This window comes from Chrysochloris asiatica, unplaced genomic scaffold (assembly GCF_000296735.1).
Source record: "Chrysochloris asiatica unplaced genomic scaffold, ChrAsi1.0 scaffold00054, whole genome shotgun sequence".
Taxonomy (NCBI): Eukaryota; Metazoa; Chordata; class Mammalia; order Afrosoricida; family Chrysochloridae; genus Chrysochloris; species Chrysochloris asiatica.
In genome coordinates, this window is record NW_006408572.1 from 898,468 (window position 1) to 925,628 (window position 27,161).

Below are 27,161 nucleotides of genomic sequence, written 5' to 3' on the forward strand. Positions count from 1 at the left end.
TATCTTGGAAGAAAGTTTCTAATGGGTGGAGTTCCCACTCAGCCCTATAGTTCCAATGAAGTATGAGAAGGAAGCTCATGACTCAGGACATGAAGCTTTGGTGGGAGAAAGACATGGGTAATGTAAAACTGATGAGCAAATCCATTAATGGCGGGAGCTGGGTGCTGTAGGGCCTAGCTGAGGGTGGGAGGAGTGTGCCTTGGCTCTGTCCCAGGCTCCCTCTCCTTGCAATGAGTGGGGTTTCTTGGGGTCTGCTGTCAGTAACAACATCTTGGTACAAACCACACTTCTGGTGCCCTGAAGGCAGGTGACGTTGTTTAGGCATGACGCTAGCAGCAAGCTGGGCCGGTCATTGCTACAGTCTGCCCTGGATCTGTGGACCCTTGGTTTCTGTACTCCTCACCACCACTCTTCTTTTCTCTCCCTCACCCAGCCCATGAAACCCCTGAAGGCCACAGCTACCACCTCCCAGCCCGTGCTCACCATCCAGCAGATCGAAACCATTTTCTACAAGATCCAGGACATCTATGAGATCCACAAGGAGTTCTATGACAACCTCTGTCCCAAGGTGCAGCAGTGGGACAGCCAGGTTACCATGGGCCACCTCTTCCAGAAGCTGGTGAGTTTTCCCTGCCAGAGGGTCTTCATTCAGAGACTCACGAGTGTTGGGAGAGGACCGGTCAGCCCCAACCCGCTCAAACCTTGGCCTCCTTTGTGCCCTGGAAGAAAGCCTGGGCCTGGTGCCTTGACTCTAGGTTGCCCCTGTAAACCCTGGGAATGGTCTAGGCATGCTGAGCTGAGATATGCTATGTGCATGACATCAGTTCTTCCTCACTGAGTGGGCTTTATGGAGACAGGACTGGAATGGAGGATCCAATGCTGGTCTTCAGGTCCCCTGTCCTTCAACTGAGAGAGAGTCATGCGAGGGAGGGAATTCTCACCTTAGACCCCAGGTACCCTCTGTAAAATGAGTCAGTTGGATTGGAGACCCCACAGCTAATGATCCTCTCTTAGCCAAAAACACTAAGAGCCCACCCACTATTACAGGAAAGGGAAAAGGAATAAGGAGGTAAAACCAGATATACTGAATCCATCCATCTCCCAAGCTGAGACCTTGGTCATTCTTGGCACCTTCCCCTCTCCAACCCATTGCCTTGTACCTGTGGAGTTTTTGATGACACTCAAAGCCACGCCTCCTTCCACTCCCTCTGCTGCCCCTTGTCTTGGCTGCTGTTTCTCACCTGGACCTCTACCATCTCCTCAGAAATGGTTCCTGCCTCCAGCTCTGCTTCCCTTCCCACCTCCCACTTCTACCCAGCAACTGGAGAGATCTGTCAGACCCAGTGATCACTCCTTGCTTCTGCCCTGCTTCAGTCCAGGCTCCAGAGAATAACTCATGAGACTCTTCACATCCTAGCCTCTGCCTCCTTCACCCCCGGTTCCCCCAACACTGAGCTTTCTGTTGTCAGACCACACTCCAGACACCTTCTGACCTCTCTGTACTTGAGGCTGTGTCTTCAACGCCCTTTACATTCTTGTCTGGCTTCTTCTGGTCAGTCCTCAGCTAGAAGTGACCTCAAAGAAGCCTTCCCCACCCCTTCACATGTAGTCCCTCGGCTCCTCCCCTCATTGGAGCCATTATAGCTACCTGCTTCCCCAAAACTATGCACAATTTTATTTGCATGAGATATTAGTGACATAGGACAATATCATTAATATCTCATGCAAGTAAAATTTTACTGAGGATAATTCAAAAACAGCTGCAAATGTACATTATCCAAGAACTGCTAGAGGTTCAAGATGAGAATGTGGAATGAAGATATCATTGCTGACATCAGGTGGATCTTGGCTGAAAGCAGAGAATACCAGAAAGATGTTTACCTGTTTTTTATTGACTATGCAGAGGCTTTCAATTGTGTGGATCATGACAAGCTATGGACAAGATTGTAGAGAATGAGTTTTCTGGAACACCTAATTGTGCTCACAAGGAACCTGTACATAGACCAAGAGGCAGCTGTTCAAACAAAACAAGGTAACACCAAATGGTGTAAAATTAGAAAAGGTGTGTGCCAGTGTTGTATTCTTTCACCATATTCATTTAATCTGTATGCTGAGCAAATAATCTGAAAAGCTGGATTATATGAAGAAAAACATGGCATCAGGATTAGAGGAAGACTCATTAACAACATGCAATGTGCAGATGATACCACCTTGCTTGCTGAAAGAGAAGAGGATTTAAAATACTTACAGATGAAGATCAAAGAGCACAGCCTTCCATATGAGTTACACCTCAATGTAAAGAAAACAAAAGTCTTCACCACTGGGCCAATAAATGATATCAAGATAAATGACGAAAAGATTGACGTTGTCAAAAACTTCATTTTGCTTGGAACAACCATCAATAGTCATGGAAGCAGCAGTCAAGAAATCAAATGATGGATTGCATTAGACAAATCTGCTGCACAAGACCTCTTTAAAGTGTTCAAGAGCAAAGATGTCAGTTTGAGGACTAAGGTATGCCTGGTTCAAGCTGTGGTATTTTCAGTAACCTTATATGCATGTGAAAGTTGGGCAGTGAATAAGGAAGACCGTAGAAGAATTTATGCATTTGAGTTATGGATGGCCAGACTTCGTCTCTCATACTTCAGACATATTGTCGGTAGGGACAGCTCCTCGAGGATATCATGTTTGGTAGAGTGGAGGGTCGGAGAAAAAGAGGAAGACCTCCAATAAGATGGATTGGCACAGTGGCAGCAGTAGTGTGAGGTTGGCACACGACCAGACAGTGTGTCATTCTGCTGTGCATAGGGTCATTTTCTGAGGTTACCATTCATGACAACACCACCCAGAACTCAATCCAGATATTGAAGTATTTAAAGGAAAACAAACTTTCAAGACTGAAAATAGGGAACCAAAGATATCAATGTATAATGAAGTCAACTACAAAGCAAAAAGATGAAATAGTGTAGATACAGAACGTCCAAATGGCAAGGAAGTTGGGTAGATTTCAAGATAAAGCAGACTGTCTTAAGCAGGGAAAAATTTAATAAATTACAGGGTAACCTCAAAGAAAAATAGTACACCTGCACATCATAGCACTCGATGGCACCTATCAACATCATAGCTGCTTGCTTTCCCCAAACCATGCACTGTGAAAGTACAGACTGTACCTTGTCTATCATCAGTGCTCCCAGAAGCAGCCCAGTACTCAGTATGTGGGTAAATGAATGGGAGCCCCCTGACTGCTGCTGTTATGAATGTGGACAGAGCACTGAGGGAGGCATCACAGAGCCTGAGGTCTGTGTGAAAAGTCCCATTTATCAAGACCAGCAATGTTGTGGAAACAGACAGATCACAGTGGAGCTAGAACCCCAGCTCTGCCTCAGATTAAATCCATGGCTTTGAGCCAATCACCTAACTTCACCATGATTTGGGCTTCTTGCCTGTCAAAATGACATTCTTTCATTATTTAATTTTTTTTTACTTTTTATTGTTAATTGAGTTTATGGAGCAGATCCTGAGTTTTAGGTTCAACAAACCATCTACTTTGTTTCACTACGTGATTGCAGTCCCCTCCATGTATCAACAGTTAGCATTTACCTCTATTCACATTAACTATTGCATTCCTTCCTATGTCTCCCGATACCTTCATCTTTCCTCTGCCAACCTCCCACTTGTATATTGCCTACGCTGCCACCCATGGTAACATGTGTCTACCCTCTAGCCCGTGAATAATTTCCCTTCCCTCGCCTCCTTAACCATCATAGATTGTTTGTTTTATCAAGAAAGCCTTTTTTTTTTTTTTTAACAACAGTGATCTCATATAATGTTTGTCCTTCTGTGATTGACTAATTTCACTCAGCATAATGTCCCCCAGGTTTAACCAGGCTGTGATGCGTTTTCACAGATTCATCATCATTCTTCCGTGTTTGTTAGTATTCCATTGTGTGTATGTACCAAAGTTTGTTTAACCATTCTTCTGTTGATGGGCATTTAGGCTGTCTCCATCTTTTTGATATGTCTCTTATAGACAGCATGTTGAAGGTTCCTGTTTTCCTATCCACTCTGCTCTTTATGCCTCTTGACTGGTACATGTAATTTATCTACACTCAGTGTAATTATCATTAGGTATGAGCTTACTGTTGTTTCTCTGTGTGTGTGTGTTTTGTGGTGCTGCTGGATTCTTTGTTCCACACAATTTTCTATGTTGAGTTCATTTTGTTTATGGGTTTTCTTTTAATTTTCATTTCTGTTGTGTTAATGTTTACTAAATTTTTCTGGTTTTCCTCTTTTTTATTTTGATGTGCAGGTGTATTATTTTTCTTTGAGGTTACCCTGTAACTTATTAAATTTTTCCCTGCTTAAGACAGTCTGCTTTATCTTGAAATTTACCCGACTCTTGCCATTTGGACGTTCTGTATCTACACTATTCTGTCTTTTTGCTTTGTAGTTGACTTTATTATACATTGATATATTTCGTTCCCTATTTTCAGTCTTGAAGGTTTGTTTTATTTTAAATACTTCTATATCTGGATTGAGTTCTGGGTGGTGTTTGTCATGAATAGAAATCTTAGAAAATGAGGAGTTTTTATATATTACATATTCTTATAATTGCTATTAATAATCTTCATTGGATTGTTGTGAGAATTAAATTGGTTTGATACCTCAAAAGTGCTTAGGACAGGGCCTGGTGGTGGTGGCTGTGTGCTGTGGAGTTGGTTCCAACTCATAGCAACCCCGTACAGGATTTCCCAGGCTGTAAATCTTTACGGGGGCAGAACTCCTCATCTTTCTCCTGCAAAACAGCTGGTAGTTTCGAACTGCTAACCTTGAGGCTAGCAGACCAATTCATAACCATTACACTACCAGAGCTCCTTAGGACAGGGCCTGGCACATAGTAAATACTGAATAGTGTTAGCTATTATTATTAATGTGTCATTATGACCACTCCTTATGTGGCACCGTATAATAAGCACTGGCCTGCCAGGTCAGCGGTTCAAACCCAGCAACCACTCCTCAGAAATTTTACACAGGGTCTCTGAGTCAGAACCAACTCAATGGCACTTAACAACAACAACTCCTCCTATTATTATTATCATTATTCTTAGGCATCCCAGGAGGCATTGTTAAAAGGAAACAACACACATTAGGTTCTAGCAGCCCCAGAATGCTTCCCCCAGTTTAGGGATTCAGGGATGGTAGGTACCCAGTCATCACTGCCAACCTAGTTCCTGAGCCTGGGTGACAAGGTGAGGGGGAGCCTCCTCTCAGTCCTCAATAGGCTGGCCAGGAGCAAACCCAGGAGCAGGGAGACATGTTACCTGTAGCGCAGTGGAAAGACTGTCTGTCCCACGGTCTTCATCACTTGGACCCTGCTGTCATCAGGGAGAGCCACTTGCTCCACCAGACTTAGGCCTGATATGTAAGGCTCATAGGGCTGCAGGGAGGCTTAGCTTGGGCTGGGTGGAGTTGGGCAGGCCAGGCATCTGCAGGCAGTTTATTTTCAGCTGAAGTCTAAGGATATTTGATTATTCATTCCTGACAGAAGAGAATTAGCATCTCTGCTACTTGTTTGATGAGGTCACCCCAGTGCCAAGCTGCTGTTTCCAAGCAACCTGCACTTCCCCAGTTAACAACTCTGGCCAACGATGGGCTGCAGCCGGGGGTGCACCTTGGAGATGGCAGTGACTGGGATGGCCCATGAGACCTGCACACACGCCTTCTGCCCATGTGGTCCCTGCTTCTGGGCTCACCTGCCGCTGCTCCCTTAGGCATGGGATAGGTGGGTTGTGTCCCCACCTGTGCACCCAGGCTTTATCCTTCCCGTACGGACAGCACAGGGAGAGTCATTTCATGGAAGAATAACCATGATTTTTACTTTGGTTCAGGAAGTGACTATCCTGCAAATCTCCGGTAACTTGAGGGCACTGATGGGCCTGTATTCCCCCTGGAAGAGGAAACCAGCCCCATCCCTTCCTGCCCCTCCTCTCCCAGGATTTTCCTTTGTGAAAAGTCTGGGCCCTCTGAGTCTGAGATCTGCACCCTTTTGTCCCCAAGCATCTTCCTTCTCCTCTCTGGTTCACTAGGCCTCCTGCCAGCTGCCTCAGGTTTTACCATGCCCAGCTGATGCTGTGGTTCCCTTCTTGCCTCCCCTACAGCTCCTAGAGGACTCAGCACAAGGATTCTTCAGAAAGCAGAGTGGTCTGAAGAAGGGCGCTTAGGGACAGCTCACCTTCCCCAGTACCTTCGTGGGAAACGGAAGCCCGCCAGCAGCTAAAACAACTCCCATGCTACTTCACTGGGGAAAAAATGTAGACCAGAAAATCTAGAGAATAATGTAGCAAACAAACTGTGTGCTTACTTCCTACTCCTGGTGTGGTTCTGTAGAATAAGCACTGGACTGCTAACCACAAGGTCGGCAGTTCAAACCCACCATCTGTTACTCAGAAACTTCTATACAGGGTCACTATGTGTCAGAACTTACTTTATGGCACTTAACAACAAGCTCAGAAAAATGGAGCCCTGGTAGCGTTAGGGGGTTACGAGTTGGGCTGCTAACTGGAAGGTCAGCAGTTCGAATCTACCACCTGCTCCCTGGGAATAAGATGAGGCTTTCTGCTCCTGTAAAGATTTATAGCCTCAGAAACCCTATACAGAGTCGCTATGAGTCGGAACCAACTCCACGACACACAACTGCCACCCGAAAATATCTGGCAACACTTTCCTCAATTGAGGAAATAAAACGTGACAGAGGAAGATGTCGGTGTCTCTGCTCTACTCTCTTTCCAAGAAGCAGCTACTGGAATCAATTTGGTGTGGAGCCTTCTGGGCTGCAGATTGTGTTTTTACTACATATCTAGATCCTTTTATGACATTGCATGTACTTAAAAAAACGTATATATGTGTATTTATTTGTTTCATATTTTACATATTTTGCGCATTTGTTTTGAATCGTGCTTACTCAGCTGCTCCAGGCTTACTCAGCTCATTCATCTTGACTGCTGTGCACATTGTGTGGGTTTCCTTGTTGGGGATCATTTGTTTCTGCTTTGTCCGCTATGAGGAAGAGTCTGTTTGGGCCTGTATGTGTGTTTCTGTAGAGCAGCGCTAGCCAATGAAACATAATGTGAGTCACAGATATAATTTGAAATGTTAAAAAAAAAGGAAAGAAAAGGAAAAGTAAACAGGTGAAATTAATTTGAGTATACTTTGTTTACCCCAATGGAGCTAAATATGATCATTTCAATACGTAATAAGTATTTTTTAAATTATTAAGGAGCTGCTTAGCCTCTCCTTTTTCACACGGAGTGTTTCATCCCACTGGGTGTTTCATCCATTCACAGCATATCTTAAATCAGAGCAGCCATTTTTCAGGTGCTCAGTAGCAACCTGTGGGCCACTGGCTACTGTATTGGACTGTACAGGTCTAGGATTTGTATGCCGAAGTGGATTTGCCATGCATATTTTCAGCTCTGTGAGGAAGCTAGCTAACTAACTTCCATGGAATTGACTGTGACTGGGGGCAACCTTATGTGCAGCAGTTCCCAGTGTTGCCTCGTCCTTCGTCATCCTCATAATCACAGGCATGTTCAAGTCTATCGTTGCAGCTGTGTGCCAGTCCATACCTCATCATCCATCACTGGCCCTCTCCTTCACCAAACATGAGGTCATCTTTCAGTAATTGATCCTGTCCTGGAACGGTGCCGTAAATAAGCACCGGCCTGATCCAACCACAAGGTCAGCAGTTCAAACCCACCAGCCTCTCCTTGGAAACCCTATACAGGGCTGCTGTGAGTTGGAACAAACGTGATGGTACTTAACAGAAACAACAGTGATGTTTCCAAGGTGCCTTAGTAGCACCGTGGCTAAGCACTTGGCTGCTAATCAGAAGATCAGTGGTTCAAACCCACCAGATGCTCCATGGGAGAAAGATGTGGTAGTCTGTTTCTGTAAAGATTTACAGCCTTGGAAACGCTAAGGGGACACTTCTATCCTGTCCTATAGGATCACTATTAGAATGAACTCAGTGGCAATGGCTTGGGTTGGGTTTTGAATAATGTGTCCAGAGCAAACTAGTCAGAGAATGTTCTGTTGTGAAGTAAATCATCAGGCTTTCTTATCTTAGTCTGAAAGCCCTGCTGAAACCTGTCCACCATGGGTGGTTCTGATGGGATTTGAAATACCAGTGACATAGTTTTGAGCAACACACCTACTACCATAAACCTGCAGATGGCTGGTGGTCAGCTCTCTTAGTTACTGCCACTTGCTTTCCAGGTGACTGTACTAATTGACACCATCACAAGCAGTTGTAAATGCTTGTAGTTTCCTTTGTGCTGACCCTTGGTATCATTGGTGGTGGTGTGCCTGGGAATCGGTTCTGACTCATAGTGACCCTGCAAAGGGTTTCCAAGGAAAGGCTGGCAGGTTTGAACCACTGACTTTGTGGGTTACTGAGGCTATAAATCGTTACGGGAGCAGAAAGCCTCATCTTTCTCCCACAGAACCACTGGTAGTGTGAGATTAACAGCCCATTTTGTAACTACTATGAGGAGTCCTGGTGTGGTGCTGTGGGTTAATGCCATTTGAACAGCAAGCTCGGCGGTTCAAGCTCACCAGCCACTTCTTGGGGTCACTATGGGTCAGAACCAACTTGATGACACTTAACAACATGCTACCAGAACTCCTTAGACTTTTAAATATTGACCATTCTGATGTGTGTGAAATGGTATGTCATTGTGGTTTTTAATTTGAATTTCCACCCTTGGCTCCTGTAAGAGGAAATGCATATGCCCAGCCCAGAGCAAGTTTTCCATAAATATTTGAGGAACTGGATTAATGGTCTCATTTTCCTCTTTGCAGAAAGGCATGGTGAGCTCTGTGGAGGCCAGGTGAGGTGGGGCGCCCCGCATGATTGTATATGAGAAGCTTTGTTGTTGTTGAATTTTAATTAAGTGCCGTTGAGTAGGTTCTGACTCATAGAAACCCTGTATAAGATTTCTGAGGAGCAGCTGATGGGTCTTAACCACCGACATTGTGGTCTACAGTCCAGTGCTGATCCTACAGCGCTACACCAGGAGTCCAACTGGTTCCTAGTGATGTGCAGATGTGTAGTGAGGCAGGAACTTTGGCTCTCTGGAGGGCCAGGGAGGTGGAGGCTGTGCCCTTAAATGCTGTATGCCCCCCTACCCCCGACCTTGGAGATTCCAGGGCTGAGCAAGCCACACATGCCCACCTCTCAACTGTCTCTCGGTCTCGCCCCACTCCAGCTAATTCCAGGACATGAAGGAAGTGTGAGGTATTAAGGGGCTTCAAACCCTGCGAGATCTTGACAATGTAAATAAAGTCGAATGCTGTTGAATCTCTAGCGTGCCAACAAAGGCCCTGTGCTGCACACCCTCCCCACTACCCCCTGGTTAACCTTATTGGCTGAGCCTGTTTCCATAGAAACTGCCAAGTTCAAAGGGATACTCTAATATATACATCTCTGCCTTTCCCCTTCTATTCCCACCTACCTCTTTGGTTCTGAGTTAGAGGTTCTGAGCTCTGAGGGAGTTCCAGGTGTTGTGGTTAAGCCTCCATCCATTCATTAATCCTCTCTCCCCATCCCTTTCCCACCCTTCCCTCTCTCCATTCCCTATTTCTTCCCCGCAGGCCAGCCAGCTTGGTGTGTACAAAGCGTTTGTGGATAACTATAAAGTCGCTCTGGAGACAGCTGAAAAGTGCAGCCAGTCCAACAACCAGTTCCAGAAGATCTCAGAGGTGGGCAGATCCCTCACACAGCCACCGCCAACAAAGGATGCTAGGCTTGGGGGTGGTTGAGAACTTTTCAGCATTTGGGCCACTCCCCTTGTCGCCAGTTAGGGAAGTGGTTCTCCTAATTGGTAACACCTGGCCTGACATTTGCTTTCTTGCACCTGACATTTTACCTCCTAATGTAAGAATATTGATTTTTTTTTTTTTAATTCTATTTTAGGTTAGAGAGGAACAGGGGAGACAAAATTAAAGGCAGAATTCTTTCATGCTGTGGTGACCTTGAGAAAGTCACTTCTCTTGGCCTTTGTTTCCTCTTCTATAGAATCTGGACTGGTCATCCTAAGACTTGCTTGATAGAATCACCAAGGGCATGGGTTTAAAATGCAGTTTTCCAGGCACTTTCCCTCAATTTCTAATTCAGAAGGTCCAAAGAATCTGTATTTTCAACCAAGAAATTTTTATGATCAGGAAAATTTGAGAAAGTTTAGGGTTAGTTAGTCCTTTAAGATCCTTGCTGATCCTAGGATCCTGCAATCCCACAAATCAGGAGCACCTCTCTTGTGGGGTTGCAAACATGCCTGTCTCTACTGCAGCAGCTAAGCTTCCCTCCATGTTCCTCTATAGGGAGCCCTGGTGGCATTGTAGGCTAAGCATGGGGCTGCAAATCTCATGGTTGACAGCTCAAACTTAGCAGCTGCTCCATAGGATGGGAAAAAGATGAGGCTATCTGCTCCCAGAACAATTTGCAGTCTCAGAAACCCTGTGGAGCAGTCCTCCTCTGTCCTGTGGGCCACTATGAGTCGGAATTAACTCAGGGGCAGTGGGTTTAGTTCTGGGTTTGTATGCTCCGCTGTAGAACAGATGTGTGGCATTATCTGCCACAGACACATCTGTCTAGAAAGTGACAGCAAGGGCAGAGCTGCTCTAGGGTCCTGCAGGAGCATAGTCCCACTTCCCTTCTTATCCAGAAATAAAATCCCAGTGACACCCCTAAGCTACTGACCTTGCAGTCCCAGTACCCAGCTCCAAACTCGGGCAGGAGAACCTCTGGATCTGGGAGAAGGAGCTCCTCCTAGAGTTTTCCAGCCTGGCCTAACAGCGGACCCTAGTGATCCTTGAATTTCCCCCTATCAGCTCTAATGCTAGAAAATTGGTCAGATGCAGGACAAATTTTCCTGAAACGACTGGGCTCACAAGTTATGACCGAGTCTAGAACCAACCACGAGGCAGCTCAGAAAATCCAAGTGTCAGCCTTATTACTAGTCAAAACTGGTTTGGATCTATTGCCACACTGGGCTTGCATTTGCATCTATTGCCACACTGGGCTTGCTCACAGTTCACCTCCAGAGTTCAACACGTGTGTTCAGCTTCCAAGGAACCCCAATAGCATAGTGGGGTAAATGTTGGGCTGTTAACCTAAAGGTTGGTAGTTCGAACCCACAAGCCACTTCACAGGAGAATAATGAGACAGTCTGCACAGCCTCAGAAACCTCAGGGAGCAATCCTGTAGTGCCGATGTGAGTTGGAATTGACTCGAGGGCAGTGGGAGTTGGGTTATTTCATTTCCAGCAGGTACGAGAAAGCCACAGAGACATGATTCCATGGTAACATCACCTGCCCCTCTAAGTCCAGGTAGACTGGAGTGGCTGAGTGGGGAGGGTTGAGGAAGTCCCTCTGTGTGGTATCAGTTGGCTGGAGGAATGGTGCTCAGCCCCCTAGGAGCAGCCTGGACTCTGATTCGTGTTCAGAATGGCCCTGCACAGGCTGCTTCTGCCCATGTAGACTCAGAACCCGGTTAGCCAGCTCCAGCCACTTGCAAGGGCAGAGCCCAACCAGGGCCTCCTGCCAGGTGGCTTCTCACCCTGCCTCATGAGCTGACACTGTAGCTAGCTGGTGCTTCCTGCTGGCGCTGCCACTTAATTACTGCAATTAGGCCCTTCTCCACTGCAGAGGAGTGATTTCATACCTCTGGACTGCACTGGAGGGAGGGTGTGCTGAAAAACCCCTACAGCTAGCTATCCAGGCACCAGGAGCTGAACCCTCCCGGCAGCACCCACGAGCCCATGCTCCCCTATCCCTGTCCCTGTAGGGTTTTCTCTATCTAGAAACAGCAGGAGGAGGAAATGTGGGAGTCCTGCTGCCTGGGCATTTCCTCCCCTCCAGGCAAAGCAAGCTTCATCACCTGGTACCTGACCTTGTCCTCACCTTGCCCCTTGCTTGCCCTCTGCCTACCACCCTCACTCGAGGCCCCTGGCACTGAGCTGAAGGGATTACATTACAGCCCCTGTTACAGGCATACTGTCCTGCCAGCCAGGGCTGGGCTGGAGCCTCTTGCTCTAAAGCTACAAAAAAAAAAAGATTTTGATCAGATATGCCCTCCCTGAGACTGCAAATCCTGCCTCTGAGTGACTGGTGGATTTGAGCTGCCAACCTTTTACTGAGCCACCAAACATTTAACCTACCAGGGCTCCTGTTTATCTTACTACAGGGTCACTTTGCCTGGGGCTTCGAGTGTTGGCTCGTCCTTCCCTATGTTTCTTCTCTTGGGCCCAGTACAGGCACCAGTGGGTGGGGAGTGTCAGATGAGCTGGAGACTGCCTCCTCATTGCAGGTCCCTGGTTGTTGCACTCAACTATTAACCTAAAGATTGGTAGTTCAAACCCACTCAGCAGTAATGCGGAAGAAAGACCTGGCGATCGATCAGCTTCCGTAAAGATATAGCCAAGAAAACTCAATGAAGCAGTTCTGCTCTGGAAAATACAGGGTTATCATGAGGCAGAAAGTCAGAATTGACTTGATTGCACTGGGTATGAGGGTGATGTAGTTTGGACTTCTGTGGAGTATCTCTCCCCTATCTCCCTTTATCCCACCCCCACCCCCTGCAGGTATGCAGGACCACTTGATCTTGATCTCCAGGGTTGCCCATTGCCCAAGGCTCAGCTGGTTTGGTACACCTGGTATTTGTGGCCTCAAACCCTGTCTGCTTGGTGCTGATATGTCTGGATCCCTGAATGGTGGCTGCTGGAGGCAGGCAGGGAGGTGCAGACCTGTTCTTGCCACCGCTCATTCTCTGAAGACCCTTAGTGCTGGTGGCAAGGACCTTTAGAGGATGGATCTGAGGAACCCCCCATTTTCTCAGTCATCTCTCACAACCTGTTGTGACTTCAGCACCTTGAGTCCCCTCCTCCTTGCCCACACCCTGGCCCTGTAGTCCACGAGTCTGCAGGACAATATTGTGAGGGCACGGGAACAGCCGATGGGGAGACCATGGGAGACCTGTGTCTATTTGTTCTTTATCTCTCACCTTGGTGTTCCAAGTGGGGTGTGGGAGGTGGACACCAGGTAGTGACACCTCTCTTCCCTTTGGCAGGAACTCAAAGTGAAAGGTCCCAAGGACTCCAAGGACAGCCACACGTCGGTCACCATGGAAGGTACTTTGGGGAATGGGCTGCGTAGCAGTCACCTTTGTCTTTCTGGCTTTGTGGACTGTGTGTGTGAACACAGTGCCCTCCCTCCCTACTGGTGAGAGAGAGAGTGTGTGTGTGATTGTGTGTATGCGCGTGCATGCGAGGAATCCAGCCTCTTATGTCCCCAGGCAGCCGGCCAGCTACAAACGTGCTCCTCCTTAGGATGCCAGCAGGCTCCTCGCTCTACTCCCCTCCTCCTTCCTCCTCCCTCCTCCCGCCTCCCCACTTGCGTTCCCCTCCCCCTCCCACTTGCTGGAAGAGCACTCGAAGCGGCGGCTCGATTCTGAAGGCTGTGCAGCAGCCGGCAAGGTGGCTGAGTGGCCGGGAGCTGGGAGTGATGGCTGCACGCTCCTGCCGAGGGCACGCAGGCTGCCATGGAAATCCTCCTCATCATTCGCTTCTGCTGTAACTGCACCTATGGTAACCCCGGTCCCTGCTCGGAGAGATGGGGGTCTTCCCCGCCTCCTGGAGCTGGCCGGAGTGGGCTTAAATGTGGCTGTCAAGGTTTGGGGGACAAGTAGGGAAGGGAGAGTTGAGAAGTGGCTGGATTTGTGTCTGTCCTCATCCTAGCCAGCTTGCAGCCTGGACTCGAAGAGTCTGGGGGCTACTGAGGGCAGCATGATGCTGAAATGGAAGGACAAGGTTAAAAAGAGCCAGGTATCCCCGAGAGTCTGTGGGCAAGTGGAGGGTAGCTGGGGAGGTTTGGCTGACTTCCTGGAGAAGGTGTTACAGAGAAAGTGTCCTCCGGACTGTACCTGCAGACATGGTAACCCTGGGGCCACAGTGAAGGGTCAGTAGTGGCCAGTCAGAGAGTTTCAGATGGTTTGGACAGCAGCACCCTAAACCGAGTAGGTACCAGTCCAGGCTGGAGGGAGAAGTTGTGAGTTTCTTTGTTCCCAGAGAGAGGAGAGGAGGTTGCGTGGCCAGGGTATTGTGGGCGGAGCGTACATGCTACATCCTCTTTTCTCAATCCCATCGGATCCAGATCGTCAGCAGCAGGAGAACATGGATGCGGCTGGGAGAGCAGGAAGCTTGGGCTACTCCAGGGAGGGTTGTCTCCAGCCGTGGAGGACCCTTGAGCTGCATGCAGCCGGAGAAGCTGAGGACTTGGCATTAGGAGAAGGCTGACCGCGGCTGCGGTAGCTAGAGGGAGAGGGGGTGTGGCCGACTGTTGCTTTGTGAAGGTCACACACCCACTGACTATGGAAGGGACCAGCACATCCTCCTTGCTGCTCTCTCAACTGGGGGCTTCTGGGGCAGGTGCACTGATATCAGCTGGGTCAGCCGGGTCAGCTGATAGGGGCTGGAGTAGGCCTGGGCAGGGTGCTACCTGGGAGCTGGTGGGTCCTGCTCTGTGAGCCAGGAAGGGCCCTAGGGGTGACTCCAGCTGCCTTTGGCAGGGCTGTGAGGGACAGGTGTTGCCTGCAGGCCAGTTACTCTGGGCCCCTGTTGATTGGAGTGGCAAGCAGCTGGTTCTGGGGCCTTCTTCTTCCCTTCCACCAGGCATGTTGCCTCTGCACTCTTCTCAGTGATTTTGCTCTTATCTCCGTGGTAACCCTGAGCTCCCTGGGGAAGGCTGGATTGAGGGGAGGGGCAGCTTTATGGGGGAAAGATGATGGAGGTTGTCTCTCAAAGGTCACTGTGTGTGACCTGTTGCCTCTGATCTTCTCAGGTCACCCTGTGTCTGTCCAAGACCCTTGGTGACTGAGGTAACCCCTGAGGCAGCCCTTCTCTCCTGCCCCTCTCAGCTCTTAGCAGGACAGCAGCTTGTCTGACCACTGACCGTGGCTCAGATTCTAACGGCCCAGTGTCAGAAGGAGGGCTGGACTTGACATTGGCCTGTCTGAAGACCAGAGGGGAAATGCTGGGTTTAGTTTGGCTTAGGAGTCAGCCAACTCTCAACTCCACCTCCCTAAAAAGGAAACAGGGTGGACTCTTGATTTCCTCTTCTCTCCACAAAGGAAGCTTGGGTCTTAGTGAGACAGGTCTGGAGTCTAGAGCTGAGGATATCTTTGGTTCTTGCAGCATTGCCAAGGAAGTCAGCCTCAAAGTAGGGAGTGAATGACCCTCTGTTGGTCCACAGTGATGAGAGTCCTCTCAGCATTCTGAAGGGGTCGTCCGGGGGCCCCTGAAGCTCACTTTGGAGCCACCTGTCTGGTGCTTATTGAGCATTCCCCTGAAGGACTCAAGCCAGGTCTGTGGGGACCTCACTGAGGAGGCTGTGGCCCCCTCTGTCTCCTGAGGTTCACTATACGCTTGTGGGAGGAAGATGGCTCCAAGTGATTGTGAGCAAGCAACATAACATCTTTGTGCCTCAATTACCACATCTATGAAGTGGAGCTGATGAGAATCCATGTTTAACCCCCACAGTTAATGCACATGTGGCAGTTAGCACAGTACCATTGGGCACAGAGGAAGTACCCAGTGAACAAGATAGGGGCCAGCTGGCTTTCTGTCTGTGGTCTGACTTTTATATGGGGTCTGTGCTATTTGTAAAGGTTCCTGGTCAGGGGAGACTTCCTGGAGGAAGGGGAGAGATAGATCTTGCAGAACAGAAACAGCATAATGAGGGCTGAGAGGAGAGTGTGGAGGTGGGTGGACCTGCCAGAGCCCTGAAAAAGGTTCCCGGTGGAGGGCTCTCCTCATTCTGACTTCCCAGGAGCAGCAGGGAACTGGGCCTATGGGAAGCACCCCCATTGGGCTTGCTGTTCATCCCCTGGTTTCCTGTATTTGTGACTGTGTTTGTGGGTTCAGAACTGAGCCCTTGGGCTCTCTCCCTGCACTTCCCTCTGCCCCCAGCTGTCCTCCTCCCCTCAGCCATGACTGCAGCACACATTCCACGGCCCCAGGCAGGTGGACGCTACTAGTAACTGCAGGCGTTTTAATAACCTCCTGAAACCTAAGGCGCCGTTTGTGCAGACCTCAGATTAGTCAGAAACCGCTTCCTCCTGGGATGGAGAGAAGAAGGGCTGACCGTGCAGTGTCTGCATTCCCTGGGGCTGGGGCTCCAGCCCACCCTGAAGGTGTCTGCTGAACTCACCCTCTCCGCTGGGCTCCAGGCTTCTCTGGGTGTGTTTCCCAGAAGGTGGACTGAGCCACAGGTGGGATCTTCTCTAGGCTGGTAGCTGGACTTTGTTCTCACTCTATCTGGACACCCCAAGCCTGGCCCTACCACCTCTCCATCCAAGCCCCCATAACCCATAGGGAACGAGCATTCTGCCATTGAGTTGATTCCAACTCATCGGGACCTACAGGGCAGAGTGGAACTGCTCTATACGATTTCTGAGGCTGTTCATCTTTAGGGGAGCAGACAGCCTCATCTTCCTCTCAAGGAGCCTGGTGCTTAGTCCACTGGACCACCAGGGCTTCTTACTCTTGGGGAGAGTCTTTAAATATGCTGATACCCAGGTCCCCCCCCCCCCCCAGCAATCTGGATTTAGTGGATGGGGCTGGAGGGACAGGCAGATGTCTCTTTTGAAAACAGCTCTCCCAACAATTCTAACGGACAGCCAAGTAAAGACTCCAGAGAAGGCCCCGTGGCACACCACTGAGAGCATCCTCTTCTCTGGAGCAAGCACATTGTTCCCTGAGGTGTCTGCTTAGCAACATATGGGGTATTTATATCCAAGGCTGCGGGAACTCTGCTTGGGGGGCATGTATGTTGGCTCTGGGCACCTGTTACAACATGATCCTATGGGGCACCCACTCCAATATCCTCCTCCTCCTCAAACCAGCATCCTGTCCCTTACGGCTCCTGGGGCAGGAGACCAGAGGTCATGATGCCATGCAAAGGAGCATCCAGGTGCAGGACTGACGCTGACCCCTCATGTGGAGAGGGAGCCGGCACAGCTGCTTGCAGGGAAGGATTTTTGGAAGTGTTGACCTGCCAGCTGCCGTCTCCACCTGCCCTTGCTGAGTCCCAGCCGTCTTCACTTGGTGTCCGGGTTGCAGAGGTCACAGAGGAGTGTGGCGAGTTGAGGTTGGCTTTTCCCAGCTTCACCAGGACAACCACACAGGAGTCCTGACCTGACTTTCTTCAGGAAAGCATTGCCCTCCTGGGCTGCCACCTGCTTGAGAACAGAGCCTTTCTGTGGGGACCTAGCCAGCTTCCTTGACCCCCAGCCCATCCTGGTCTAGGGGTTGGAGGGAATGTAAAAGGGTCTTCCCATGGAGCTGAACAAAGCAGGTAGTGCCAGGCCTGGGACAGGCGAGGTGTGAGCACCATCAGGCAGGGAAAGCTGCCATCCTAGAAAACCACAGGTCCTTTCCTCAGTCTGGGGTCCTGCCTTTGACCCCAGATGTGCTGGAGCCCTGCAGGAGGGGTGGGGTCCAGGGATACCTGCTGTGAGCCAGGCCAGCCTGGGCCTGAGAGCTGTCCTCCAAGCAATGTGAGGAAGAAGCATGGGCAAGGGAGGCTACAAGTCAGTCTGTCTGTCCCATGTTGTCTGGTCTGCCCTGGGGTGAATGTGGAGGTGAATGGGGCTGGGGGCCCACTTTGGCTTCTTGCCAGTGGGAGTTGGTGTGGAGGAACAAAGCAGAGGGGAGGAGAATACAGCTGGTCTCAAGTCTGAAGTTGCTCCTGTTGCATTCCGCCGCATCTTCTCTCTGCTTCCCCAACAGCCCTGCTCTACAAGCCCATTGACCGGGTCACGCGGAGTACTCTGGTCCTACATGTGAGTACCAAGCCCCCACTGGCCAGGGAGGGATTATGAGTTGAGTGTGAGACTGGGCCCAGGATGTGAGGATGCTCATTGAGAACAGCCCTTGTGGAGAGATGGACAGAGGGTCCCTGGCTACATCCTCCTGGTCTGCAGTAACCATGCCAACAAGGCCAGGGCCTAAATATAGCTTGACTTCCAGGCTTGACATTTGTCCAAATACTCCCTAGGAGGCAGGCACTTCCTGCCTCTTCAGCCTCTGCTTCGTGGTCTCCTCTGGCCTTGAAGCAGCTGTGGGGTGGGGGCAGGGGTGTCTCTCCCCAGCTGCTTGGTGAGATGAGGCTCCCCCTGGCTCCCCTGCCCCAGGGAGAAGACTAAAGATGGCAGCCGGGACAAAGGGACACTGCCCTTGCCCACTGTGTGGACTCCCGTGCCTTTGCAGACTTTACAGGCATGACCATATGAACGTGTTGGGTCCCTGAGTGCCTCCTGGGAATTCCTTCAGTGGTGGTGGACCCATATCCCACTGTCACCTCAGAACTATGCCCCCCAATTCACACCCCACCCTTCCCAGGACCTGCTGAAGCATACACCCGTGGACCACCCAGACTACCCACTCCTCCAGGATGCTCTCCGCATCTCCCAGAACTTCCTGTCCAGCATCAACGAGGACATTGACCCCCGCCGGACCGCAGTTACGACCCCCAAGGGCGAGGTGAGCTTAGACTCCAGCACAGCCCTGTACCCACCGCTCCTAGGGCCGATATGAGGCATGACAATGGATGAGACCCCTACCTACCCACTTTCACAGACATCAGTGCCTGTGCCCTATACCCCTGATCCCCCACCAGCCAGGGTTTTCCCTGCCAAGGAGAGGGCTTCAGTCTGCAGTTGCCTTGGGATGAGAGCTTTCAGCCTAGGGTCTCTTCAGTCCTTATCATAATCCAGTGAAGCAGCAGATGAAACTGAGGCCTGGTGATGTTAGGTGTCTCAGCCCCAGGTGTCAGATGGATTCTTCACCTGCGGATACCTGCCTGCAGGCCCCATACATTGTCTAGCATACCAGTTTACTGGGGATTTTGAGGACTTCATTCTTGACGCAAACAGCCCCTTTTGGCTACTATGATACCCTCATGGACCTTTGGGAGACAGTGGCTCTGTCTGAGTCTGCAGAGGTCACCTCTGAGCAGGCAGGTGGGTGGGAACTGGAGAGTGGGCCCACCAGTGGGAAAGGCTGATGCTGAAGGAGGCCAGGGCCCCCCAGGTTGCTGGGATGCCTCAGCTCCAGTTCCCTAGGTACACTTCTTGGTGGAAAGGTGGGAGACACCCCAATGAGGGGGACAGTATGAAGACTCAGAGGGACAGTTGAGTCACAGGGAGTCAACAGTCTGGCCCAGATACAATAGAGATCATTAAGTGGTGTTTAGGAGTGAAGGTGGCTGGCTTTCTGCTTCTTTGTCACATTTGCGAGGCTCCAGTGCCTCCTATGGAGGGAAGTACTGAGGGACAGGCCTGGAGAGTGGCTCATGAGGCATGGAGAGCCATCTCTGTGTGTAGTCTCAGCCCTGCTTGCAACACCCTAGAATGTCACTAGTGTTTTACTCTGGGGATAGCTGAAAACCCTACGGAGGGCTCAGAGCGCCATCACTTTCAGGTCACCTTAACGGTTTGCTATAGAAGCCCACCTCCATAGTGCAGGATCTGTAGGCTACACAGTTTATGGTACAGGAAGCATGCGGTATGGGGTGTGTACAGAGAAGGCGGGCACAGTGATAGCTGCAGAGAAGCCCACTGGAAGAGAACTCTGGAAGGTCCCCATGGAGCAGAACATTCTTGACTCTCCAGAGCACAGGTGACTGCCGGTTTCCCCAGGACACTGCTCCAGCTCCACTGAGAGTAGCAGCCCAGGGCTCCCCACAAAGCTGGGGGTGGGTAGAGAGCACACTCTCTGTAGCATAAACAGACCTCAGTGGAGATGCAGGAGTTGAAACTGGATCGACTTCTTAGATTCCACTGGAAAGATCTTGGACAGATTTCATGGTGGCAGATCCAGGCCAGGTGGGAGCTACAGGAAAGCATGAAGCTGCCATGTCTTGATCACATATCACGTGGATCTATAGCATCTCAGGGCAGACATCATCATCCCCATTTTACAGACGATGTAAATCTGAACTACAGAGAGGTAAGGGAACTTGCCTGAGATCACAGCTGAGAAGTGGGAGAGCCTAGACTCAAAGCCAGGTTCGTGTGACTCTGAAGCCAATGAATGCTCTTAACCACCAGGCAACACGGTCCCTTTCTTCATCCCTCCCCAGCTGGATGGGTTCCCTGGGCTGCATGTCCCTCTGAGCAGGCTGGGGTGGGTCTGCATCTCCCTCAGACGCGGCAGCTGGTGAAGGATGGTTTCCTGGTGGAGGTGTCAGAGAGCTCCCGGAAGCTGCGGCATGTATTCCTCTTTACAGATGTACTACTGTGCGCCAAGCTAAAGAAGACATCTGCGGGGTGAGTATGTGGGAGCCCAGGAGCCCTGCCCCTTGGATAGCCCCTCAGCAACCTGAGGCAGTCTGTATCTTTGTTTTCTTTTCCAAAAAAAAAATTGATAAATTTTATTTCACTATATAGCCTTTTTTTTTTTTTTACAAAATAAACAATATTATAACGATAATATAATCACATCACATCAAACACCATCTTCCTGAACATAAGCCTCAGTATCCTGCTGCTCTCGTTCCTTCCAGTTCTTTGAAGGTTCTTATGATTTTATCAGAGAGTTGTAATCAGAGTGAATACCCAATTTGGGGCTCTACTTTTTCCATTGCACGTCATAAACATTTTCTCCTTTGTGGCCTAATCTTCATAATCATCTTTTCACTTTACTGCATGATATCACAAGTGGGTATGCAATAATTTACTTAAGCATTCTCCTTTTATTAAACATCTCTAAATTTTTGCTAACTGCAATTCTGTGAATATTCATTAAATTTCCCGCTACCATTTATTGAGTGCATATCCCATGCCAGGTGCCATGAAAAATGCTTTTAATGCATAATTTCTAAGCTTCCCAAGAACTCCACAACGTAGGTATGGTTATCTCCATCTCAGAGATGAGAGGAAAATCTTAGAGAAGTTAAATACATTGCCCAAGGTCACACAGCTAGAAGTGCACAAAATGGGATTTGAACCCTACGTGGAGCCCTGGTGGTGTGCTGAGTTAAGTGCCTGGTAGCTAACCTCAAGGTTGTAGTTCAAACCCACCAACCACACCTCAGGAGAAAGACCCAGACTATCTGCTCTTGTAAAGATTTCATTTCAGAAACTCTGGGGAGCATTTCTGTTCTGGCCTACAGGGTCACTAAGAGTTGGAATGGACTCAGTGGCAGTGGGTTTTATCTCACTTGAAAGTTCCTTTCCACCTCCATCCCAGTGAGCCTCCTCTGTACCTCTCAAATTCATTCATACTCTACCACCTACATGTCAGGTTCACTAGCGTACAGTATAGGAGGAGACATGCCATCTGCCCGGTGCCACATTCAGGGGCCAGGATGGAAGATCCAAATGGAAGTCCTGAGGACAGTCAAAGAAAGAGAGATTATTAGGAGCTACAATAAAGAGATGACTCCCTGGAGCTAGGTCAGATTTGAGAGAAGTTCAAAGCAGAGGTGGCAGTAGTAATCATGCCTATCTCTGCCTTCAGTCCTTTGCCCATGGCAGACATTAATAATCAACCACAGCACTCTTTTCTTCTGGATTTGGCTGCAGCTTTGTAATCCTCAACCCAGTACTCAATATGACCTCTACTGATCAGAGGTGACATTCAGAGTAGCACCTGTATTTTGTGTCTAGCATAAAGGATGATCCGTGTGAGCTTAAGTATAGATCGGCTAGAAGGAACTGAAGGGTATGGGTTAGGAACTTGGGAAAGAGTAAACCCAACCAAGATGTCTTCACTATTGCCAATACCCAAGTGGTTTGGGATATTTAAAGACATCACTCCTACTGGGCCAGAAGACTGGCAAGGCCAATGGCCATGACTAGAATCTGCTTGATGTTCTGTTTCAGGACATCTTTAAGTCTTGAGTTGGACCCTTCTCAGAATTCCAACAGCACCTGCTCTCTGACCCTGCTGCAGTGTAGTTCTGGGTCATCTGGCATTGTGGTTGAATGCCATGACTCTATCGGTATAGGCCCTAATCTGGCTCCCCAAGGACAAGGACTGCTCTTGCCTGTGACAGACTCAGTAAATTCCTTTCAGATGACTTCGAGCTCGGCGTATAGGCTTGAAGAGCCAAGTTCCCTTGGGCTCATGTCGCTCTCCGGCTGTTTTGTAGGAAGCACCAGCAATATGACTGTAAATGGTACATTCCCCTGGCCGACCTCGTGTTTCCATCCCCTGAAGAGTCTGAGGCCAGTCCCCAGGTACACCCCTTTCCAGACCACGAGCTGGAGGACATGAAAATGAAGATTTCTACTTTCAAAAGTGAAATCCAGAAAGAGGTGAGTGGAGCCTGGCATCTGAGCCTGGGACAAGAGTTGGGCTGTTTTGACTGTATCCCTTTGGCCTGGGTGTGTGGAGAGGGAAGGGGAGGTGAAGAGGTAAAGTTTGGGAGTCTGGTGAGGGAGACAGGATGCAGGAATGGAAGGCCTCAAGTGTTAATGTGCTCAAGGGAGGAAGATCCGCATTGAGCAGGTGCAGGGAGGGGTTAATTATGGCAAGTTTCCTGGAGAACAGCCTCATATGAATACTGTGGAAAAGAGGAGCAAGAGAGAAAGAAGGCCTTCTTGTAGAAAAATGGGACATAGTCGAAAGAAAAGGACCCAGGAGGCCTCTCAGAAGCTGTCATATTGAGTGGTCAAAGAAAGTTGGGAGGGGACTTGAATTTATACTTAACATGCTCAATCTAAAAATATTTAGAAGCTTATGCCCGACAGAGAGTTGACATTCTCATCAAACATACACAGAACAGTCACAAAGCTTTATCAGGTATTAAACCACAAAGAAAAGCTCAGTGGCTTTTGTTTTGTATTTTTCCAAAAATTGATAGTATACTGGTCATGTTCACATAGCACAGTGCAATGAAAGTAGAGATCAGCAACTGTAATATGTAGTAATGATACTCCCGAAAAAGGAACTTTCACATTAGAAAGGAAATGAACGTGGACGCTGCAGACTGTTTCAGAATGGCATGAAATGAAAGCACTAGATATCAAAACTTACGGGCTACCACCCGTAAGTGGAAATTGTGTAGCCTTAAATTATTGTTGTTGTTAAGTGCCATCAAGTCAGTTCCGACCCATAGCAACCTCATATAGGGTTTCCGAGGAGTGGCTGGTGAGCTTGAACTGCCAACCTTGCAGTGCAAATGGCTTTGCAGTCTGGAGCATTAACCCACAGAGCCACAGCAGGACTCCAGCCCTAAACTAGTATATTTGAAATAATGGCAGTGGGACACCCCAGGAGGCGCCCTCCCTGTGAGTGGAGTGGAGGGCTGGGTTTGTCTGGGTCTCTCTCTTCCTCATTGTCTAGACTTGGCTGTCACGGTCCAGTCTGACTGCTCTTAGGAAATCTTTCCTGACACCTCTTTCTTCCTAGTCCGAGTTGGTTGTCCTTTCCTGGGTTCTCTGTTTGCCCCTGATTTTGCTTTAATGATACCAAAATCAAACCCACCATGGTGAAATTGATTCCAATTCTTAGCGACCATAAAGGAGAGAGTAGAACTACCCCATAGGGTTTCTAAGACTGTATATCCTTACGGAAGCAGACTGCCTCATCTTTCTCCATAGAGTGGTTGGTGGGTTTGAACCTCCAACCTTTGGTTAGCAGTAAAGCATTTTGACCTCTGTGTCACTAGGGCCCCAGCTTTAATGATTGTTGTTAAGTGCTGCCGAGTCGATTCTGACTCATAGCCAATCCTTGATAGGGTTTCCAAGGAGTGGCTGGTGAATTTGAACCACTGACCTTGTGGTTCAAACCAACCTTGTTGGTCCAGTGCTTTATCCCACAGCGCCACACCAGGACTCCTAGCTTTAATGATATTGATTTACAGTTACATGTTCTGCTTACTCTCTTCCCCAGTGCCATGTGAACTCCAATGAGTGAGCTGTTTGTCTTTCAGTTCTATGTCTCTGGAGTGGCTGTAGGAGAAGCACTGGGCCACTAACCACAAGGTCGGTGGTTCACACCCACCACCAACTCCTTGGAAAGCCTACATGAGCACTTAACAACAACAACAGATATTCCTGGTACTTAGCACGTAATTAACAGATACTTAGTAAACAGTTGGTGAAAAATAAATGACTAGATGGCTTTGAAAAATTCCTTTCAACTCAGAGAGAACATCTTTCCCCAAGAAGAGGAGGATCACATTGTAAGCACAGGGGTGTTTGGGCCAGGGGACATCCCTTGGACAGAGGGTCTGACTGGGGGAGTATCTGTCCAGAGACAGCTCTCTGACCAGGTCACGACCCCACCTGTCTCAGTTGAGCCTGTTTCTCTGTCTGTCCCCTGTCCCCACCTCACTGCCTGAGACATGCTACCTTCTTGTTTCTCGGTCCTGGAGGCAGGCAGGCTTTGTGCCCAGCAGAAGGCCAGTTATCCTGCCTTACATGTGTAGCCGTGGCCTTCTGTTCATCCACCTCAGTGTTTGCTGAGCTGCAAGGGGTGTACCAGATGCCTCTGGTGTTCCTGGTCCTGTGGAGATAGCAGACAGTGTTGTTACTGACCCATAGCATCATGGCACATGGGAACAGCCACTGGAGAGATGTAGAAGTCATTCTGCAAGTCACAGAGGAAGCAGACAGCCTCATTCTGCTCCTTTGGAGTAGCTGGTGGGTGTGAACCGCCGAACTTGCAGTTAGTAGCCAGATACATAACCCATTGTAACACCAGGGTGTATATGTTGTTGCTAAATACCATCGAGTCAGTTCTGACTCATAGCCACCCTGTACAAGGTTTCCAAGGAGTGGCTGGCAGGTTTGAACCACCAGCCTTGTGGTTATCAGTCCAGTGTTTATCCTACATAGTGCCACACCAGGACTCTAGGGTGCATATATATTTACTTTCAAAATAATGAGAGCTATATATGCGGTTTTGTCACTTAAAAGGGCACTTTAAAGCTGTCACTTAACAGGGCACCCGAGTATCCTCTGGACTGAGTTGATTCTTTTTGACAGTGCGTCTTATTCTCTTGCTTGACTACATAATAGCATATTTGGATATTTAGATTGTTTCTGGTTCTTTGCTCCCAACAAGCCAGTCTCCAGTAAGCATCACTGTGCTCCTGTCTTAGTAATAGATTCCCTACCAGTGGGACAGCTCGGGTAGAAGTTTTGTGCATTCAATTGCCAGGCTGGAAAAGGTTGCATCAGGTTATGTTTCCCCAGCAGTGGATGAAAGTGACTACACACACACACACACACACACACACACACACACACTGTCACAACATTGACTATGAGCAATTGTTTCCATTTTTTTCGGTGTCGTGAGTGAAACCTGCTGCAGAGATGAATTCTAACCGAGAAGCTGACAGGTGCCGTCAGAATTGAGGCAGGCAGGATAATAGTCACTAATGACAGGGAGGAGGGGTTCTTTATCAAATAAATGTAAACTTGACTTTGACCTAGCAGTTCTTCTCCTTGGAATATATACCCAAAAGAACTGAAAGAGGGATTCAAACAGATCCTGGTGTACCCGTGTTCGTAGCAGCACTGTTCACAGTGGCCAGCCCACCTTACTGCTGCTGTGGAGTCCGGTCCTATTCATAGTGAGCCTAGAGAGCAGAGGAGAACTGTTCATAGTCTCTGAGGCTGGAAATCTTTATAGGAGCAGAAAGTTTCATCTCTCCTGAGGAGCAGCTGGGTAGGTTTGAACTGATGATCTTGTGGTTAGCAGACCAGTTCTTAGCTCTCTGTGCCACCAGGGCTCCATACAGTCGTTAGTAGGGAAAACAACTCAAGAGTCCATCGACACATGGATAGAGAAAATGTGGAATCTTTTATATACTGGATTATTATGCAACATAAAAGATGCAGTTCTGATGTTCTGTAACATGGGTGTTGAAAACTTTGAAAATACTGTGCTGAGCAAAAGTTGTCAGGCCCAAAAGGACGAGCGTTGTATGTTTCCACTTAAATAAAATATCCAGATTAGGCACATTGCATAGAGACCAAAGTTTTATTAGTGGCTATCAGGGACCCTGGAGGTGCCGGGAGTTAAGGTGTTGGACTGCTAACCACAAGGTTGGGAGTTCAAACTCACCAGCTTATGTGAGGGAGAACGATTATGCTGTCTCCTATAAAGATTTCGTCTCAGAAACCCTAAGGAATAGTTTTACTCTGGAATCGACTCAATGGCCTTGGGTTTGTTTTGTTTTGTTTTTGGTTAGGGGCAGGTAGGAGGGATAGATGAAATGGGTGTTGCTCAAGCAATACTGAGTTTTTGTTAAGGGTAGTGAGAAATTGGAGTCCTGGTGTGGCACTGTAGGATAAGTACTGGACCACAAGGCTAGTTCAAAACTGCAAGATCAGCAGTTCAAACCCACCAGCAGAGTAGCTAGGAGTTGGAACCAACTCGACAGCACTTAACAATAAGTGAAAACTTTGGAAACCGATTGTTGTACAACATGGTGAATGTAATGAATGGCACTGAATTATGCCATAAAAATGGTTGAAATGACAGATACCTTGTTATGTAGAAGAGGGCACTTTAAAACAAGTCCCATCTTTTCATTCCATTCTCCACAGACTTTTTGAACTCCCTCATATATGCTACTGTCATGTGCTGTCAAGTTGGTTCTGATTCATATCAATCCTGTATAGTAGGGGCGGGGAACATCCAGCCCGAGGGTTCATATAAGGTCCGCAAAATCATTTGATCTGGCCCTGCCAAGGCAACCAATTCTAGCCATCATCTTGCTGTTGTTGTGAAATACCGTCGAGTTGATTCCAACCCATAGCGACCCTGTATAAGGTTTCTGAGGAGCAGCTGGTGAGCTTGAACTGCCAACCTTGCAGTTCAAAGGGCTTTGCCATCACATTAGGGGTGAGTGCATTAAATGTTTGACCAAATATAGCAGGCTAATTTTTAAGTTGATAACTTTGTATGGCCCATGAATAGTGTTATAAATTTTAGCAGAAAAAAAGATTTCCCAGTTCTGCTATATAGAGTATCCGAGGCTGCAAATCTTTATGGGAAAAGAAAGCTTTCTTTCTCCACCTGGTGGATACAAACTGCTGACCTTGTGGTTAACAGCCCAACATGCACTATCCATTATGCCACCAGGGC

The 27,161-nt window shown here is 48.7% G+C and overlaps 1 protein-coding gene across 4 annotated transcripts in view; it reads left to right on the forward strand.

The window, feature by feature from the left end:
- ABR (active BCR-related) overlaps window positions 1–27,161 on the forward strand; it is a 194,767-nt gene that overhangs the window by 118,750 nt on the left and 48,856 nt on the right. For 3 of the 4 annotated variants that reach the window (XM_006863207.1, XM_006863206.1, XM_006863208.1), the window contains 7 exons: window positions 434–619; window positions 9,652–9,759; window positions 13,124–13,184; window positions 17,841–17,893; window positions 18,453–18,593; window positions 20,259–20,380; window positions 22,207–22,372. In XM_006863207.1, coding sequence (XP_006863269.1) covers window positions 434–619; window positions 9,652–9,759; window positions 13,124–13,184; window positions 17,841–17,893; window positions 18,453–18,593; window positions 20,259–20,380; window positions 22,207–22,372 — 837 coding nt within the window. Of the gene's footprint in view, window positions 1–433; window positions 620–9,651; window positions 9,760–13,123; window positions 13,185–13,594; window positions 13,641–17,840; window positions 17,894–18,452; window positions 18,594–20,258; window positions 20,381–22,206; window positions 22,373–27,161 lie in introns of those variants that run through there. The other variant, XM_006863209.1, reaches the window with a different exon arrangement.